This window comes from Carica papaya, chromosome 5 (genome assembly GCF_054855325.1).
Source record: "Carica papaya isolate Zhongbai chromosome 5, ASM5485532v1, whole genome shotgun sequence".
In the NCBI taxonomy this organism is placed as follows: Eukaryota; Viridiplantae; Streptophyta; class Magnoliopsida; order Brassicales; family Caricaceae; genus Carica; species Carica papaya.
The window spans coordinates 34,948,362-34,969,452 of NC_142313.1; the positions used below are offsets into that span (position 1 = coordinate 34,948,362).

Below are 21,091 nucleotides of genomic sequence, written 5' to 3' on the forward strand. Positions count from 1 at the left end.
CATGAATCATGGTTTCTTTTATTATGGTTTGAATTATAGTGAACCCGATGTTATGTTGTTGTTTGCTGTTATTATTGGTTTATATGTTTGTGTATGATTGAAAAATTGAAACCAAGGAAAATGAAAAAAAAAGGCTATGTGAAGTGATAAATGGATAATGTGGACAGCATGACTAGATATCCTGGGAGATGGTGGACGGACCGGATCCGTAGGGAACCCTACCAGGAACGTGATCTCTCGTATCAGACGGGGTATGAAGACCTTATGTATTTTGGCGCTCATACCGGACGGGATATGAGGACGGCCCATTTCACCCTCATACCGGACGGGGTATTGAGGTTCATGATTTTGGCGCCCATACCGGACGGGGTATGGGGATGGCCCTAGAATCATATTATTAATGTTAAGGGTTCACGTGTAGCGGGGACCCCCTTGGATCCCCATGGATATTAGTAGGCTGGTAAAAGAGGAAATTTGTTGCCTGATTATTGAAGTGCAAAAGTATGACATGTGTTATGCTACTAAGTGTATATGATTTTATGATGGTTATAATGTTATTGTCCTCATATGTTATTTTTACAAATCTCACCGAGATAAGTGGACAGTAAAAGTTTTTATTATTAATAAATGAGTTTGTTATAAATTATGCTCCATTGGTTGTTTTTTTTTTCTACCAACCTTTACTTCTGTGGCAATGGGATAGTGTGATGTCTTTACTGGGCTAGTGTAGTTCATTCCTTACTTAACCATTTCAGATTAGGAAGACGTGGTTCCCGAGCCCGTTTCACAGGAAGACGGCGAGTTAGACGTCTAGAGACTTTGTAGTTCTATTTATAGTTTTTATTTCGAGTATTTCTTTTAACTAGCTTATTCTTTCATATATTGAATACGTTTCTGGTTATTATGTAAGGGATATTAATCAAAATTTTTATTTCGCTTTCGCATTTAAGATTTTTTTTATACATACATCTTTATTTAAATTTTCGGGGCCGTTACACTAATAGCTTAAAGTAAGCAGAAAAGTTATGCCGACAACCAAAGAAGAGATTTAGAATTCGAAAGAGGTGACCATGTATTTTTTAAAATATCACCAACTAAAGGAATCATGAGATTTGGGAGAAAATGAGAACTCAGTCCTAGATTTACTGGACCTTTTGAGATATTGGATATAATGGGAGTTATCGCCTAACTGTTAACATTGCCACCTGAGTTAGCCAACATACACAATGTCTTCCATGTGTCGATGCTGAAGAAATATCACTCAAGTCCATTACATGTACTCCGATATGAACCTCTTGCACTTCAAGACAATCTATCATACATTGAGCTTCCTATGCATATAGTGGATTATCAAAAAAAGATATTACGATCCAAGGTAATCTCCTTAGTAAAGGTACTATGGCAGCATCATTCGACTGAAGAAGCCACATGGGAGCCATAAGAGGAAATAAAGGCCAAATACCCACATCTATTTGTGACTATTGTTAATTCTAATTTGGAGGACTAAATTTCTTTTTTTAAGGGGCGGGAGGATGTGATAGCTTGAACATACCTCCGACTTAGTTTCTTATATTTGATATATTTAATTTAGCATTTACATTTGTTTAAAAATATATAATAACATTAAGGACATATTTTATAGTCAAATAGAAAAATGATAGATAAGAATGAAGGAGCTAGAGTAAGCATGAAAAGATATGAAAAAAGATGGAAACCTTTTAAATGAAATGGTGTAATAAAAAGTGGTAACTATTAGATAAAATGGCATAACAAAAAATAATAACTTTTAGATGAAATGATATCACATAAATTAACAACTTTTAATTAAAGTAACATGTGAAAAGTTGTAATCTTTTAGATGAAGGAGTATGTGAACAGGCCTTTAAGATAAAATAACATGTAAAAAGTAGTAATCTTTTAGATGAAGTGACATGATGAAAGGTGAAAACTTTTAAATGAAATGGTATGACGGAATGGTGGAAACCTTTCTCTCATGGCTCCCCACTCCAATAAATAGGAGATGAGAGAAGGGAGGAAGAAACATTCCAAATAAGAGAAAAATAGTGAGAAACATAAAAGTGAATGAAGAAGAAAGAGTACGAAATTTGTGATTTTTGAGAGTATTTTGATATTTTAGATAAAAATCTTGAAAAAATTCTATTAAATTTGTGAGAGCAGTGAAAGAGGAAGAAAAAAAGAAGAAGGCTCACAATCAAAAAAAAGTTATAAACTGTTAGAAAGATAAATATTTTCTTAAGTTCCGAAGTTCGGTTTCTCTTTAATTTTTAGGATTAGCTTTTGAGTATTGTGTTGGATATTTTTTATTCAAAAAAGTTACCAAAAATCGTCCCAAAACTCTATCATATTTTTTAGAAAAAAATGTTATAAATAAAGCCGAAACTCTACCAGAATTAAGACTACGACTAGTAAAAATCTAAAGTAAGTAGATATTATGGATTCATAACATACATAGTTTTGAAGTATTTTGTGTATTTTCAATATAAAAATGTGCACGTATTTAATTTGTCTTACACATTTATTAAGTAAGTATTTGCTAGAGTTTTACTTCGATATAAGTATTATTTTGCTTTGTGTTTTCGAAATGAGATTTTGATGTGTGCATCACTCATTATGAAAATAAGTTATTCTAAAAGTACCTACATTATGCTAGGCTTCAATATGACCGTACATAACTGTTCCATGTTCAAGTGTATTGACAAAGTGATAAGTGTGCACTCATACATAATCGTTTTGTGTTCGGGTGTATGAAAAAACAGTCTGATCCACATGCCCTAACTGTTCAGTGTTTGGGGGGTAGTAGTGTTTCAATGTACTCATGTATGTTTTTCTGTGTTCGGGTACATAGGAAACCAATGATAAGTATCTGTGCCTACGCATAATGTATGACAACTAATTGATTCTCCATAATAGTGATGAAGTATACAACATGAATCTGTTTTCTGATTTGTGCATTCATCTTCTAATTTGTATATATTTTAGAAAGCTTTGAAAGTCTATTGTATTCATAATTAGACTTTCAAAGCTCTCTAATCTCATCAAATTCATTAAATTTAGACTTGATTTGAAGAACCAGATGTGCATATAAAATAGCATACGATTTTGACCCATAAAGAGAAATTAGCATTCATTCATTAATTATTACATTTGGATTTCTTGTTGGTCTTTTTTTTACGTTGAACTTGCATCATCCTTGACTACCATGTCACGTTGAGTGGTCACTGACGTAGTATTGACTTAACAGAAAAATAACATCTATTAAAAACTAAACTAAGCTCTTTTTTCCTACATCCTAACTACATGAAAACTCAGGATGAACTTCAACCAGCATCATAGTTAAATGGCAATTAAGGATATCATATATTGAGAGAATGACTAATGATTAGTAATAGGGCCATGTAACCTTATATAATCACTTCCATTTTCATTCAATAAACAGAAAAAAAAAAAAAATCTAACTTTCATCTACATCATGACAACTAACAAATTTTCATAAACAAACCATAAGTTTAGTTATATTTTAACAAAATACTAGAGTAGAATGGGAAATTTTACCTAATTAAGTTGAAATGTTAATGGCTTAAAACATGCAAGAAGTTTCTCATCCTTACTTCCCTAGTCAAACGAATTAAGTTAATTTTATTTTAAGTTCAAGTAGAGTCAAGTTAGTATTTAGAAGCAGAAAAACTCATGAGCTTAACTTGGCTAAATATAATATATTTTTAATTTTATTTAAAAAAAATACGTAACATATGTTTTTTAAAAAAAAAAAATTAGGTTGTATATAATAAGTTTATATCTATATATAATTCGAGTTAAATTCTATTAAAAAATTATATATAATCCTGAATGTGGATGAATTTGAGTTTTGTATATGTGAAGTTAGAAAGATAATTTATTTTTTCAAAACCAATTATTTTCACTTTTTATATTTTTCTTGGTTTATTTTCTACCTTGTAATTTCTTTCTTGACTTTTCTTTTTAATGACCATTTCAATGAGGGAGTGAGAAAACACGCAGCATCATGTTACCACGTGGTCGCTGCTTGCAAATGTTTTTATACGTGACAAGACCTCGTTGTACTTGAAATCCAAGCGAATATTGTACAATCAATCATTTTATTCATTTTCTATTTGAAGAGGGCAAGTACTGGTGTGGGCCGCGTTTTAATTATAAAATCCTCATTTACTTAAAACTAACATAATATCAAAATATCCTCTAAACTCTAAAAAAAAACATTCAAAATTCTTTATAGAGTGTTAGTTTTGTTCAAGAATTTTCTTAAATTTTAAAAGATTAGACAAATTTCTACATCTCTATTAATTTTCTCTAATGCCGTTTGGACATACTGACATAATATATAACGTGTCAAGTGTAATACTCGATACCGAAAATCGGTCCAGAATAATTATTCTTATTTATAATAAATTATATAAATAATTAATTTAATTTATTTCAATTCGATTTTATTGAATTTTTTAAAAAAAATAAATTATGGACGAAATTGAAAACGATTTTAAGAAAAAGATGTGAATTTTTGAATTCAGATAGTGTTTTTTTAAAAAAAAATTAAAAACATTGGGTTAAATGCAAAAATAGAAAGTTTGGACACGTAGGACGACCTGGTCAGCAGACCCGGTGAACTAGAGCACGCTGCGTGGCGACCACGTTAACATTGACACCATGCGGGAGGCCATGCAAGCGATCCGCGTGCCCGACAATCTGACGGCTCAGATCTCATCCCACACACATGAACGGCCTAGATGCATTCCCTCTTTATATGCAATCGAACGGTCAAATTCAATTCGATTGTGCGATTCAGATTTATTTTTCGAATAAGATAGATCTAACAGACAAGAGAGGACCACATATTCCCAAACGGACGGTACAAATCAACACGAGGTGGGTATTTTAGCATAACGTAATAGGAAACCCTAACCTTAGCCGCACAGGCTTCACCGGAGAAGGACCAGACATTGGAGAAGGAGACCGACCACTGACTGTTGTTGCACCAAAGTCACCGTCGACAGTCGAAAAATGTAAAAAAATTTCCATTCCACTCGAAATTCAATTAGTCTCTCTGTGGCCATATCGAAGCAAAAAGGACGGCAGGTGAGCCAACGCAGCCACCACGGCTAAAATCCAAAACCCTCTCCGATGACCCCCCCTTCCCGTTTTCTATTTCACACGATTCTTTGACCACCGTGTTCATCGTCTCTTTCCGGCACAAGTTAGCCAAAGAAGAACCCAAGTCGCGAAAGAGAACCAGTGGAGCCGTCGCACCTAAAGACCCTCCCCTTCCCCCAACCGGTAGGTCTCTGTTTTTTTATTTTTTCGGCTAACCGATGCCTCCTAACGTATTTTTCGCAAGGATACATGTAAAACAAGCCAAAACCAACGTAAACTGGTAAAACTAGTCACGCCGAGGCGAATCGTCGCCGTGGGCGACGGAGCTGGCACCATTCTGGAACCCTAAAATTTGCCAAAAAGGTTTTTCAACATCAATTTTGACTTTTGGAGTATTTTTAAGTACGTGACAAGTATTTTAATTTTCGCAAGAAAAATTTAGAAAATTTGGGGACTGTCAAAAGGCATAGAAAGTAGCACAACATTTTAAAATACCGATCTGAGTAAGAATCTCTCACCTCACTCCCTATTACGGTAAATTAAGGCTTAATAATCGAATATCTTGTGATTTGTAAAAAAAATAGAAAAACTATAAAAATAATTACAGATCACTAGTGGAGTCAGAAACTATTTAGTGTACGATTGTCTTAGCTCGTCTGTGCTACTTATCTATTTTTCTACAAAGTTTAATTTACTTATTGTTCCACCGTATGATTTAAATTATTACTTTTAATTGCTTTCTCATTTATTGATTACCTAATTGTGATTTTTATCTGATTGACTAATTTAAAATAAAGGTCCTAATTACAATTCTTAATTGTCGAGAGATGAAATTGTATTATTTGCTTAAATGTCATTTGATTGATTTGTGAACATAAAATAAGATGTTCTTATATGATTGGTGATTATTTTGTTGATGGGGATCTATATATGAAAGGTTTACTAGGTAGCCTAAGAAAGGGCAAATAGGCCCAGTATATAGAGAACCTTATTGTAGACATTACTTCAGTCGGATGAGATTAAGAAGTCGCATTTCGGAAGAGTTTTGGAGATATAGTTCACCCTTATACCAGACGGGGTATTGAGATGATGATATGTTTGGCGCCTATTACTGGACAGAGTATGGGAACGACTGGGTTAATTAACAAGTTTATATATTGGGTTCATGTAAAGGAGAATATCCCTATGGACCCCTAAAGATACCGGTAAGCAGGAAATGATGTGAGTTTAATGTTATTATTCATGTAAATGTGTCACAAGAATTATATTCGAATTTATTGCCTTCATATATCGTTTTGAAAAACTCGCAACAGGTACCGCCGCCATAAAATCATAAAATAACAAATGGTTAGGCTGAGGTGAACTGCCGCCATGGGTAGCAGAGCCAGCGCTAGAGCATGGCACTGCCACCATGCTAGAAATATAAAATTTGCCATAAATATTTTTCAACACCAATTTTAGATTTTTGGGGTATTTTTGGGTACGTGAAAATTATTTTAAATTCTGCATGAAAAATTCAGAAAAATCGGGGATTGTCAGGAGGCGTTATAGGTAGCACAATGTTTCGAAACACCGATTCATGTAAGAATCTCTAACCCTACTCCCTATTACGATAAATTGAGGTTTAATAATAGAATATCTTGTGTTTTGTAAAAAAATTAGAAAATCTTTAAAAATAGTTACTGGTCACTAGTGGAGCTGGAAACTGTTTAGTGTATAATTGCTCTAGCTCGTCTGTTTTACTTATCAATCTTTTTATACTGCCTAATTTGCTTATTATTCCAATGTGTGATTTAAATTATTACTTTTAATTGCTTTCTCATTTATTGGTTGTCTAATCATGATTTTTATCTGATTGATTGATTTGAAATGTCTCAATTACATTTCTTAATTGTTGAGGGACAAAATTGTACTATTTGTTTAAATGAGGTTTGATTGATCTGTAAACATAAAATGAGATGTTAGTATGTGATTGGTAATTTTTTTATCGATGATGATCTATATATAAAAGGCTTACTAGGTATCCTGAAAAAAAGACAGACGTACCCGGTACATAAGGAACCCTACTGTGGACATCTGAAAGGATTTTGGAGATATGGTTCACCCTCATACCGGATGAGATATTGAAGCGATGGTATGTTTGACGCCCATTATTGGAAGGGGTATGGGAACGGCCGGATTAATTAATAATTTTATATATTGGGTCCACGAGGAGGGGAATATCCCTACGGACCCTTAGAGGTACCGATAAGCAGGGAATGAGATGAATTTAGTGTTATTGTTCATGTAAATGTGTCATAAGAATGATATTCGAGTTTATTGTTTTCATATATCATTTTGAAAAACTCGCAACAGGTAAGTACGAAATAAACGGTTTTTTTATGTTAAATGAATTTGCTCAAATTAAGGGCTCCATTTGTTATTTTATAATTTTTACCAACTCTCGATTTTTCGTATTAATGATTAGCGTGATATCCTTACTGAACTAGTATATCTCACCCTTTTATTAACTATTTCATATCAAGAAGACCAAAACTCTGATCCTGATTAGCAAAAGGGTTATGAGTAGATTACATTCCGGACCCCATCAAGTGCTAGTAGAGGTTAACCTATAAGATTTTTATTTAGTTGTTTTAATCATTTATTCATTTCTTTTTACTAAGAACTGTAGAATAGAAATTTTCGTAACCCTATTGAGTATTCTAATTTATTGTATAAGAAATATAAACCCTAATATTATTGTTTGCTTTTATATTTAAAATACAAATTCATATCCTTTTTGGTTCGAGTCTTTACAGTTGAAGGGATTCTTATAGGTGGGTGATAGAAAATTATTTGGCCCGGATCTTATGAGAAGACTACAGCCAAGATAGTTAAGATTATAAAGAACATCCAGACAACTCAGAGTAAGCATAAGAGTTATGTGGACACCCAAATAAGGAATTTGAAATTTGAGAAATGCGATCGAGTGTTTCTTAAGGTCACCTCTCTCTAACGAATCAACAGATTTTGCAATAAGGAAAAATTAAATCTCTAGTTTATTGGACAGTTTGAAATCTTAGACATGATTGGTACGTCCACCTATAGACTAGCACTACCTCTAGAGCTATCCAGATTCTATAATGTATTTTACATGTTCAGACTACACAAATACAACCTGGACCCCTCACACATCTTGTCCTACGAATCCTTTTCACTTCAGGATTATCTATCCTATGAGAAGGTGTCAGTAGGCACTGTAGACTGGAAGAGTATAGTACTTCGTAACAGAGAAATTTCCTTTGTCAAGGTCTTATAGCAGAATCATATTCAGGAAATGGTCATTTAAGAACTAGAATCATACTTAAGAGTGCAGTAGCCCCAGTTGTTCAATTAAGTGGGACGGTGACAAATTTTGAGAGACTAAATTTTTCTTAAAGGGGGAGACTTGTAATACCTGGGCCTGAAAATTGGTCAAGACTAATTATTTTTATTTATAATAAATTATATAAATAATTAATTTAATTTATTTCAATTTGATTTTATTGATTTTTTGAGAAAAAAATGAAATACGGATGAAATTGAAAATAATTTTAAGGAAAAAAGGTAAAATTTTGAATTCGGAAGGTGATTTTGAGAAAAAAAATTGAAATCAGGGAGTTAAATCTCAAAAAGGAAAAGTTTGGTCACGTGGGATGGCCTGGTCACCAGCCTTGGCGAACTAGAGCACGTCGTGTGGCAACCCCGCTGACTTCGGCACCATGCGGGAGGCCGCACAAGCGATCTACGTGCCCAGAGATTCGACGTCCTAGATCTCATCCCACATGCGTGAAAGACCCAAATGCATTCCCTCTTTAGACGCGATCGAACGATTAGATTCAATTCGATCATGTAGCCCAGATTCATTTCTTGAATAACATAGATCCAACAGACGAGAGATAGTCACGTCTTCCTAAACAGACGGTCTAGATCGACACAAGGTGGGTATTTAATCATCGCGTACTAAAAAATTCTAACCCTAGCCGCACAGCCTTCACCGAAGAAGAAGAACCAGACGCCGGAGAGGGAGGTCGACCATTGGCACCCGTCATACCAAAGCCACCGCCAACCACCGAAAAAGGTAAAAATTTCCTTATTTCACTCAGAATTCAATTTCAAGTCCTGTCGTGACCATATCAGAGCAAAAGGGATGATGTGTGATCCAAAAATCATGGGTAAAGCCCGACAAAGTTATCGCGCCCAAAACCCAAAAATCAAAACCATCTCCGATGACCCCCTTCTCGTTTTCTGTTTTATATGATTCTTTGAACACCGTGTTCACCGTCTCTTTCTGGTGCAGGTTAGCCAAAGAAAAACTCTAGCCACGAAGGAGAACCGACAGAGCAGTCGCACCTGGAGACCCCCCTATTGGTAGGTCTCGATTTTTTTATTTTGTAGCCAATCAAGGCCTTCTAACATGTTTTTCATAGGGATATGTGTAATACCAGCCAAAATTGGTCAGGCTGAGGTGAACTGCCACCATGAGTAGCAGAGCCAGCGCTAGAGCATGGCACCGCCGCCATGCTAGAAATATAAAATTTGCCATAAATGTTTTTCAACACCAATTTTAGATTTTTGGGGTATTTTTAGGTACGTGAAAAGTATTTTAAATTCTGCATGAAAAATTTAGAAAAATCAGGGACCGTCAGGAGGCGTTATAGGTAGCACGATGTTTCAAAACACCGATTCATGTAAGAATCTCTAACCCTACTCCTTATTACGGTAAATTGAGGTTTAATAATAGAATATCTTATGTTTTGTAAAAAAATTAGAAAATCTTTAAAAATAATTATTAGTCACTAGTGGAGCTGGAAACTGTTTAGTGTATAATTGCTCTAGCTCGTCTGTTTTACTTATCAATCTTTTTATACTGCCTAATTTGCTTATTATTCCAATGTGTGATTTAAATTATTACTTTTAATTGCTTTCTCATTTATTGATTGTCTAATCATGATTTTTATCTGATTGATTGATTTGAAATGTCTCAATTACATTTCTTAATTGTTAAGGGATAAAATTGTACTATTTTTTTAAAGGACGTTTGATTGATTTGTAAACATAAAATGAGATATTGGTATGTGATTGGTAATTGTTTTATCGATGAGGATCTATATATGAAAGGTTTTACTAGGTATCCTGAAAAAAGATAGACGTGTCTGGTACATAAAGAACCCTACTGTGGACATCTGAAAGGGTTTTGGAGATATAGTTCACCCTCATACCGGACGAGATATTGAAGCGATGGTATGTTTGACGCCCATTATCGGACGGGATATGGGGACGGCCGGATTAATTAACAAATTTATACAATGGGTCCACGAGGAGGGGAATATCCCTACGGACCCTTAGAGGTATCGATAAGCAGGGAATGAGATGAATTTAGTGTTATTGTTCATGTAAATGTGTCATAAGAATGATATTCGAATTTATTGTTTTCATATATCGTTTTGAAAAACTCGTAACAGGTAAGTAAGAAATAAACGATTTTTTTTATGTTAAATGAATTTGCTCAAATTAAGGGCTACATTTTTTATTTTATAATTTTTACCAACATCCAGTTTTTCATATCAGTGATTAGCTTGATATCCTTACTGGACTAATGTAGTTCACCCTTCTATTAACTATTTCGGATCAAGAATAGTAAAATCTAGATTCTGATCAGTAGGAGGGTTGTGAGTATATTACCTTTTGGACCCCATTTAGTGCTAGTGGAGGTTAACTTCTAGGATATTTATTTACTTGTTTTAATTATTTATTCGTTTTCAATTATGAAGAATTATAGAATTGATATTCACGTAACCCTATTGAGCATTCTAATTTACTGTGTAAATAATATAAACTATAATATTGCTGTTTACTTCGCATTTAAAATACAAATTTATGTCCTTTAAATTTCTAGTCTTTACATCAAGTCACATGTATATCAGTTTTAAATTTACAAACATAATATCTACATCGCCACACGCATGAACAATGCACCAACATTTTTAGCACATATAGACTAAAGTACCAAAATAAACTATGATTATACAAATTTATTCAAATTATTTTCTAAAATATTTTTTTTTTCTCTAAAGTTTTCCTTCAACTTAAAAAATAAATAAATAAATAAAATTTCCTCTCTACTGATTTTTTTTTAATGTCATTTGGATGTGCTGACATAGCACTTGGAGTGTAATGGAAAACTAGTCTGAATAATAATATTTATAAAATTTTTTTGTATTCTTTTTTCTGATTTTGCTATAAATAGATGAAAAGCTAGAAACAACTTGTCAAACAAGTGCTACCAAGTCATATAACAATTCTTTTAGACGAAAGACTAAATATAGTTATATTAGTTTTTATTAAAATTGACAAATTCAGTTGTCTTTTGAGATGAATTGCAAAAGGGACCATAAAACATAGAAATAATTGTAACGACCTGTAACTTAAAAGGAAATAAATTATAAATTGAATGCGGAAGCGAAATAATAAAGTTAGGGTTTACATTCCTTAGAAAATAATTCAGAATACTCAATAGGGCTACAGGAATGATCCTTTTAAAAGAACAAATAAAAAATCAAAGAAATAAATAGAAAGTAAACAACTGAGCATCATATTCGCAACCTTCTTGTAGATCGGGATCTGGATCTTGTTCCTCTTGATCTGAAATAGTTAATAGAAAAGTGAGCTACACTAAAGCAGTAAGAATGTCACACTAGTCACCGATGCAGAAATGAAGGTTGGTAAAAATCATAAAAATAACTAATTGAGTTCTTGATTTAAGTAAATTCATTTATTATAAATAAAATTATTTACTGCATATTTACCGTAGTGAGATTTTCAAAACCGATCTATAGAGGTAATAATATAACCAATATCATAATCTCATTTTCAATTAGTCAGAATAACAACTTTCTCTTTTTATCTACCTACTGGTATCCATGGGGATCCATAGGAATATCCCCACTACGTATGAACCATTATTCAACATTTGTCAACTAACTGGCCGTCCCCATATCCCGTCCACTATGAGCACCAAAGGTACCATCCCTCAATACCATGTCCAGTATGAGGGTGAAATGGGCCGTCCCCATACCTTGTCCAGTATGAGCGCCAAAAATACCAATTCTAGATACTCCGTCCGATATGAGGGTGAAACGGACCGTTCTCATATCTCGTTCGGTATGAGTGCCAAAAATACCAATCCTTGATACCCTGTCCAGTATGAGACAACATTCATAGTAAGGTTTCCTATGTACCCGATCCATCCACCATCTCCTAGAATATCTAGTACGGCTACCATTTATCCATTCATTTAATTAAGCAATTTTCTATTTACATTTAATTTTCAGTTTCAAAATTTAAATATAAATCACGCAAAACAAGTAATATATGCATCAAAGAAACACAACCAAATTATTTTACCCATTCTAGTGTATTATCATGTATTCAAAACTATAGAATTAAACAATCAGTTAAAATAGGATAAACAGTAATAAATAACTGGTTTCGGCTCAATTAGTAACCTGTAATTAATTATCGATATTCTCTAAATTACGCAAAATACCGTATTATTTATAATTAAACTTTAAACAAAAAATAAGGTGAGGATTCTTATCCAAATCGGTGTCCGAAATACTAAACTTTCAGCTACGCCTACTAGCGGTTCTCGGATTTTCTGAATTTTCCTTCGGAGATTAAAACACGCTTCAAATATCTAGAAATACCTTTAAAAAATCTCAAAATCGGTGTTAAAAACTTTTTTTGGTCAATTTCAGAATTCTAGCACGGTGTTACCGCTATGCTCCGGTGATGGCATCGTCGCCTGCGGCGGCAGTTTGCCTCGAACTGATCGTTTTTTGCTAGTTTTGACCGATTTCGGCCAGTTTTATACTTATCCATGCGAGAAAATACGTTAAGGGGGTTTAGTTGGCCGAAAAAAATCGAAAAATAAAAACTCACCGGCGGCAGAATTTTTCGCTACGGCGACTCCACTAGCTTACCTTCACGGTTGGATGTTTTTTTTCAGTCAACCTTTTTTGGTGGTCGGAGGTGGCTCCGGTGTGGCGGCGGGCGGCGGTCGGCTCCCTTCTCCGGCGACTAGTTCTTCTTTTTCGGTGAGGGGTTAGCGATTAGGAATAGGATTCGGTGTGAAGTGAGGTATTTATATCCGTATTCCTTTAATCAGGGTCGTCCATCGCGTTTAAACTCGACCGTCCGATCGTGTTTAAAGAGGAAATAAATCTAAACCATTCATCACTATTTGATCTGGACCGTACGATCGCGTTTAAAGAGGGAACGAATATGGACCGTTCATCCCGTTTAATCGCGACTGTACAATCCCGCCTGAGGAGGAAACGGATCCGGACCGTCCACGCGCGCAGGAACAAATCTGAACCGTCCGATCGCGAACACGCGGATTACAAGTGTGACCTCCCGCGTGGCACCGCGTTAGCGTGCCTTGCTATGTGGCGCACTCCGCTTCATCGAAACTGCTGACTGGGCGGTCCTGCATGACACATTTTTCTTAAATTATATTTTGACTCCTAATTTTTTATTTTATTTTTAAAAACACTCTCAGAACCCAAATTTTTGCTAACTTTTTCTCAAAATTGTTTTCAATTTCATCATCTACATATTTTTTTAAATTAAATAAAAATTTAAAAATTTAAAAATTATGTTTTATGCATTAATTTTAAAATTTTAAAATTAATTCTAGGTATTCCAATAATTATATTTTTGGTAATTCAAAAATTAGTATAAATGTTTACATGGGGGGCAAAATATTCCTAGATTTTGAAGAATGTTGACTATTCTCCCTAAATTTTGTAGAAGTATAAATAAATACCTTTGCTTTGTGGTTGCGAAAGAGAAAAGCATAAGAGGATTTGTGAAGCTTGGGTGCGTAATTTAGAAGATGGAAGTTTGTATGGGTGTGTGCTCACGTTGACCAATGTCAATAAACTTTGTTTCATCTTTTTAAAATTTTAAGATAATTTTGAATGAAGAGATACCATAGATTCACATATGTGCCACACGAAACATCAAAAAATACTTTGGACATAAATGAAGAATTTTATCTCTTTTTTTAAACTTTAGGAAATACTTTTTGAGGGAAATTTTAGACAATTTTTGTATACTATTTTGGTATTTTAACTAAAGTTAAAATTATTTTATAAAAAAACATAAATTGGCATAATAATTTTTTATTATTTCGTTCACAATTTAAATTCCAATTTTATTACTCACTTCGTCTAAAATAAATAAATAAATTAAAATGTTAAAAAAAAAAAATTATTAATTAACTCACAAATGCTACCTGAAAATGGAATAATTCATTTAAAACTACATGAAATAAATCATAAATTAGTCTAATTTCACATGGAATTATATATAAAATAAGTTTTATTTAAATAAATTCTTTAAAATTTTGAATTTATTTCAACCGGGTGGGTCAGCCCAAAATTAAATGCTTTGGGCCTAATCAGTACATTTTACTTTTAAATCATTTTCCACCCGCTACCCTTCTGGAAGCGTGTGCAGACTTCAGCGTAGGAGTAAGAAAAATAACTACATATATAATATATATAATGAGCAAGAAATTCCGAACCAGGAAGAGAATAAGAAGAAGATTTAATTCCTCCCAAGTGTTTTTTTTTTTTTTTCATCTTATTTTAGGTTACTTAGCTGCATTAATTACAAAATTAGGATATTCAAATTGAAAAGAAAAACACTAAAAATTAATTACAGAAATTAAAGGGTGAGTTTCAGATCTAAACCGGCATCATCATCAAGATCGGCTCCCTGCTGTTTGTGACTTTGGTGTTGTTGTTTTCCATCATCGTCTATCTTGTGGTTGCATGGACTTGGAAAGATGAGAGGCGGTCTTCTGAACTCGATTTCCTGCGCAAAATCTTCCCACCGAAACGACGGAATCCAAGTGGATTGCTCGCCGTTTAATCTCCTCATCTTCTTCTTCTCCGATTCCCTCAATTCCTCTCTTCTCTTCTCCCGTGCTTCTCGAAACTTCCTTATCAGCGCGTAAAACTTCTCCATCTTCTCTTCGTCTCCTTCTTCACCTCTTTCTCCTTCTTCTCCCCGATTGCCTTCGCCATTGTTAAAGCTTCCGTCGACTTTCTTCACATGTTCCATTCCCTCTGTTTTCATTGATCATATAGAGTTTAGAAAAGAAGAAAAGAAACGAAATCAGGCGAAGAGTGAGAATTGAGAAGAAATCGAGTTCTCCGTTTCTCTCTGTTTCAAGCTGTGATCATTTCGAAAATCGAATTCATGAAAGCGAGACTAACGTGTACTGGAGTCTCGCTGCTTTGGCATGTACCCAAAAATTCCTCTGCATTTGCGTATTTATACAGAATTACGTCATCCCATTTTTTGAAAAGACAAAATTACCCTCACGTAAAAAAAAACTCGTGAGTTTTTAATTAAATCCAAATTATGTTAAGATTTGATTTGAAAAAATCATTGGAAATTTAGAACATCTTAACTCGAAATTATAAATATATAATATATAATTTAATTGAGGGCGTACAATATATTTATAATTATTTTGTCATTGACCATTTTATTCTGTTGCTTGGGGAGTCTTGGTCGTTTTGGGGGTAAAAATGTAAATTGACTTTTATGAACAGTGCGTGGCGTCATCATGTCTACGTAGGTTTTGGTTGAGTTCTCAAGACAGCGGCAGGTAGCTGACACGAGTATAATGACGTCATCGTGTGAAGTCACGGCGTTGGGTTTCTTTTTCTTTCTTTCTCCTCGCTTAACACTCAATCGTCGCCATTAATAGCAACCGTTTCCTTCTAAAACACCTCTTTCTTCAAAAGCAAGAATTAAACTATTTTTTTTTTTCTTTTTATCTTTTTTTTCTTCTGATGTCAGTTTTTAAATAAATAAAGAAAAAGACTTCGGTTGCAGGTAAGTAGAAAGCTACTTCAAATTGTCTTTGCATCATAATATATATAATTATTTAATTAAAAAATAAAAATTAATTAGAATAATTAAAAATTAAAATATTTTTTTTTTACCTCTCCCACCAAATACAAATGGAAAAAATAACAAATAAAAAAGAAAGAATCTTTGCCTGCATGAACATTATTAACCCACCCATGTAATTTTAATTTGTTGTAGTTACATATATATATATAAGTGTGTGTGATTTTTTATGAAGGGACAGAGATTTAGAAAGTTGAAGAATAAACATTAATTGAATAAAAAATCTTGACTTTTGAGTTTTTCGATGCGAAGAAAATTTAAATTTTTATTAATTCTATTAATTTATAAATTAATAAGTTAAAATATATTTATATAAAAATTAAATTTTTTAAAATTATTCTACTACTATTTAAAACATAAATATACATTAAATATTTAAAAAAATAAATTTATATTAATTATATTATATTTAAAAATTAAAAATAAATTATATTTAAATTTAAATTATTAAATAAAATAAATTATAATTTTTATATTAATATATCTATATTTACAGTTAAAAAAACAAAATTTCTCCTAATATTTTTCAACAAAATATTATTTAAAATATACATAAAATATTCTTAGGATCAAGGCCTCCTAACAATTGTTTTTCAAAAATCTTCCATTAACTTCATTAATTACTGCCAACATAAGATATAACCAAGAAATTGGATGACTCCTAAATTAAAGAGACAATTATATCATGAGATTTATCCCCGATTAAAGTGAAAGCTTGAGGTCAATGCAGCAGTCTTTAATGTCATGGGAATGTTCTAACTTTTCACTCTCCCCTTTACTTTCAGAAGAAAGACCCACCAGATTAGGGTTTTTCAACTGTTCATAATTATTATGATGAAGTTGGTCCGTTGTCTGTCCCATGAAATCTTCACGTTGAAACGATGGCACCCAAACCGAAACGGCTGGAGGATCTTGATCAATCTTCTTCATCTTCTTTCTGTTTTTGATCCGGGTGCAATCAGAGTCGTTCAACATTAGAAGATGATCACGAGCCTCCTGTATGTTCTTGATGAGAGCAAAGAACTTCTCAATCTTCTCTTCTTCATCCTCTTCATCTTCATGGCAGATCTTTCTCTTCTTGCTTGCAGTCTCCATGAAATTTTTCTTACTTTCTTTCCTGTTTTAATGTCAATCAAATGAGAAGGCATACAAATAAAAATCCTGACTTTAGAGCGCTCTTTCCAGGTTGCTTCCGCGCTACTTCCTGCAGATGAGCCCTTCATCATATTACGTCATTTTGTAATGTTTTAAAATGAGCAAAATGGTGATTTTGAATTTTACCTTGAGAAATATAATTTTGATAGTCAAGTTAATGATGTTTTTTTCGTAGAAATTGAAGTGAGATCGAGAGAAATATAATATATATATATATATATATATTAGTCAAATGTAATTAGCCAAGGCACTATTGATTGGTTCTGAACAGTTGCCTACAAATGCACAGCTCGTCTCTTGATTTTATGATAATTTTGTTGGAGAAACTACTTAGAAATTACATACATTATCATTTGTGATTCTCAGTCTCTGTTAGACAATATTTTCATCTCTGACAAACAAGTGTTCAAGGTGGCATACTTTTTTAAAATCAAATTACAGTCTCAAAAAATATTTTGGTGAGACTACAACCCTCGAATTTTTTTGTAAAGAAGTAAATAAAATATTTCTCTGACCCATATTTAATTCATATAAAGACTTTTTACTGTTAATTTCATAAAATTTATTTATTTTTTTTAATTTCAAATAAAATTTTATATAAAATTAATGTAAAGGCTCTTAAGCTAGAATTATTTTTTCACAAAAAGAAACTGCTTTATACATAAAAAAAAATATATATATATACATATATACTATTATTCTAATCAAAAACTGAAATTATTTTTTAACCTTTTCATAATTAATAAGAAACTAAAAAGAGTACTAAGACTCCTCGCGACAATCAAATCAAGAGTCTCTTGATCCATTCTGATTTGGTAATTGACAATTATTTATGCTCAGTTAATTATATTCTTCTACTTGTTCGTATGCTAACATCTTCGAGAAAATTGACATATCACTGTCTCTCTCAAATTTGAAATAATAGTTTTTCTTTATCTCTTCAACAACTAGAATGATCTTAATCTTGATTACCACATATACCTATAATTATTGTAAAGAGTAAGTATATGTATACATACATATACACACACATATTTATATATTATTCTACAACATACTTTCAGTAGACTTAATCTAATGAACCCTCGGTTAACATTTACATATGAAGTGGCTCTAATTTTACTTGTTATATGCTTAAATGGTAAAACTCAAGTTTATAAAAGTTTCCGATAGATCACAATCCGAACGGCACCACTTACTCTCCTCCCGAAGAACCTCTATAGCAAAATAAAGATTGAGAATTTGAAATTTCACTTAAACTAAGTGTGGCAGGAAGATCTATAAATATTATTATCTTCTTTGATAACAAATAATAATTTTGAAATTTCTCAACCTGATTTTTTTATTTAGCAATTTGTGAACATAATCAGCATTAAAGTGTACAGAGAATTCATGTGAAACATGTAGCTGGTATAGTGCACACATGTGAAGATGTGGCCTGGGTTGGGGGCATGGAAATAGAAAGGGAGAAAAAGAACAAAAAATAAACACATGGGTGGATTATATAATTATATATATGTGGGTAAAAGAAGGTTAAATTAAACTTACAAATAAATTTGGCTAGGGTTTCATGGTTACAGTGATGATTTACAACAAAATTAGTGTAAAAAAAATAATAATAATACTATATAGTAGTTGCAATGTCTATTATCAGAAATGTTATCAAAAAGTCTTTATGAGAGAAAGAGAAAATTAAGCTTATAAAAAATATGCAATTCAAAAGACAAGTACTAATTTCAGACTTTAAACAAAAAGCATCATGTGTAATAATCCGACCCAAAAAACAGCCCGATATATTTTTTTATTATTAAATTATTTTATTAAAAAATTATTTAATTTAGTTTATGTTTATTTTAGTAAAATTTAGAGAAAAAAAATTAGGAACGATATTGAAAATAATTTTAAAAAAAATTAGTGAAAATTTGAGTTTAGGGATATTTTTAAAAGAAAAATTAGAAACAGATAGTCAAAATGCAAAAAAAGAAAGTTCGACCACGTATAACTGTCCAGTTAGTAGCCTCGACGAACCAGAGCACGCCGTGTGATAAGGTATACTGACGTCGGTGCCAGGGGGGAGGCCATACTGACGATCTGCGTGCCCTACGATCGGACAACCCAGGATCGATCTCACTTGCGTGCACGGCCCAGATTCGATTTTTCCTTAAGAGCGATCGGACGGTCAAAATCAATCGCGATGAACAATTCAGATCCGTTTCCTCCTTAGACGTGATCGGACGGACGAGATCGATCGCAATAAATGGCCCAGATCAACGCAGAATATCAAAGAAAGAATCTCAGCCGTGAAGGAGTACCAACGAAGCCACCGCACCTGGAGGTTCCCCCGCCGGTAGATTCAATTTTTGTTATTTTTCGGCCAATTGAGTCGCCCTAACGTGTTTTTCTGCAAAGATACAACCAAAATCAGCCAAAACCGATAAAAACTATCTAGGCCGAGGCAAACCACCACCGTGGACGACAGAGCTAGCATCAGAGCACGGTGCCGCCACCGTGGTAAAACCCCAAACTTATCTGGAATGAGTTTTGGATACCGATTTTGGATTTTTTGGGTATTTTTAGGTATGCGATGAGTGTTTTGGATTCCATAAGAAAAATTCAAGATACCAGTATCCATTAGGAGGTGTAGTAAATAAGTCGACATCTCGAAACACCGATCCGAGTAAGGATCCCTCATCCTATTCTCCGTTACGGTAATTGAGACTTAACGATGTATAATTTTGTATTTTATAAAAAATTAGTAAACTCTAAAAATAATTACAGGTTACTAGTGGAGCCAAAACTGGTTAGTTCATAATCGTTTTAATTTCTTATTTATTTTCTTGTACTGTCTTACTTGCTTGATTTTCGTATAGTACATGTTCTTAATTTATAGTTCAATAGTCTTTTTGATTTATCTGGTTTATTTGGTTATCTGGTTACTTAATCCCTTATTATGATAAGTCATATCGTCTGCATAAATATAGTTTAATTTATCTGTGAATGTGATATGAGATATCAGTATGCGTTTGTTGGTCATTTGTTAATAAAAATCTGTATGTGAAAGACTTGCTGGTTACCTAGGAAAATGGTAAACTGACCTGGTATATAGGGAACCCTACCGTGAACGTTACCTCAGTCGGATGGAACTGGGAAACCCTTACCAAAAAAGTTTGGGAGATGCAATTTACCCTCATACCAGACGGGGTATCGAGGCGATAGAACTTTTGGTGTTCATTATCTAACGGGGTATAGAGACAGCTAATTAATTGTAAATTGAATATTGAGTTCACGAGTAGGGGGGATATCCCTATGAATCCCTATGGGTATCAATAAGCAAGTAGGAAAGGAAAGTTATTGTTTCTTGTCATTTTATGCATGAAAGTGAAAAGTATTATAGATATGAGTCTTCATAGGTTGTTTTTAAAAAACTCGTTATGGTAAGTTTTGAACAAATGTCTTCAACTTTAAATGTATTTAAATAAAGTAAGGGCTCCATTAGTTATTTTCTGATTTTTACCAATTTTTAATTTTTCGTATCTGTGATTAGTGTTATATTTTTACTGGGTTAGGGTAGCACACCATTTCATTAATTATTTCAGATCAAGAGGATCAAGATCTAAATTCCGATCAGCAAGAAAGTTGTGAGTAATTCACTATCCAGACTCCCTTCAGTGCTAGTGAAAGTTGTCCTAGAACGCTTAATTATTCGCTCTTTGTTTTATTTCTTTAATTACTATTTGTCTTTTATAATGGATCTCGTAATCCTATTGGGCATTCAAAA

At 33.0% G+C, this 21,091-nt stretch overlaps 1 protein-coding gene across 1 annotated transcript; it reads right to left on the reverse strand.

Moving 5' to 3' along the window:
* Positions 1-16,860: 16,860 nt before the first annotated feature.
* On the reverse strand, positions 16,861-17,253 carry LOC148265803 (protein NIM1-INTERACTING 3-like). Its single transcript, XM_088220536.1, has one exon. The coding sequence runs from the start codon at positions 17,251-17,253 to the stop codon at positions 16,861-16,863; it is 393 nt and encodes a 130-aa protein (XP_088076662.1).
* Between the last annotated feature and the right edge of the window lie 3,838 nt (positions 17,254-21,091).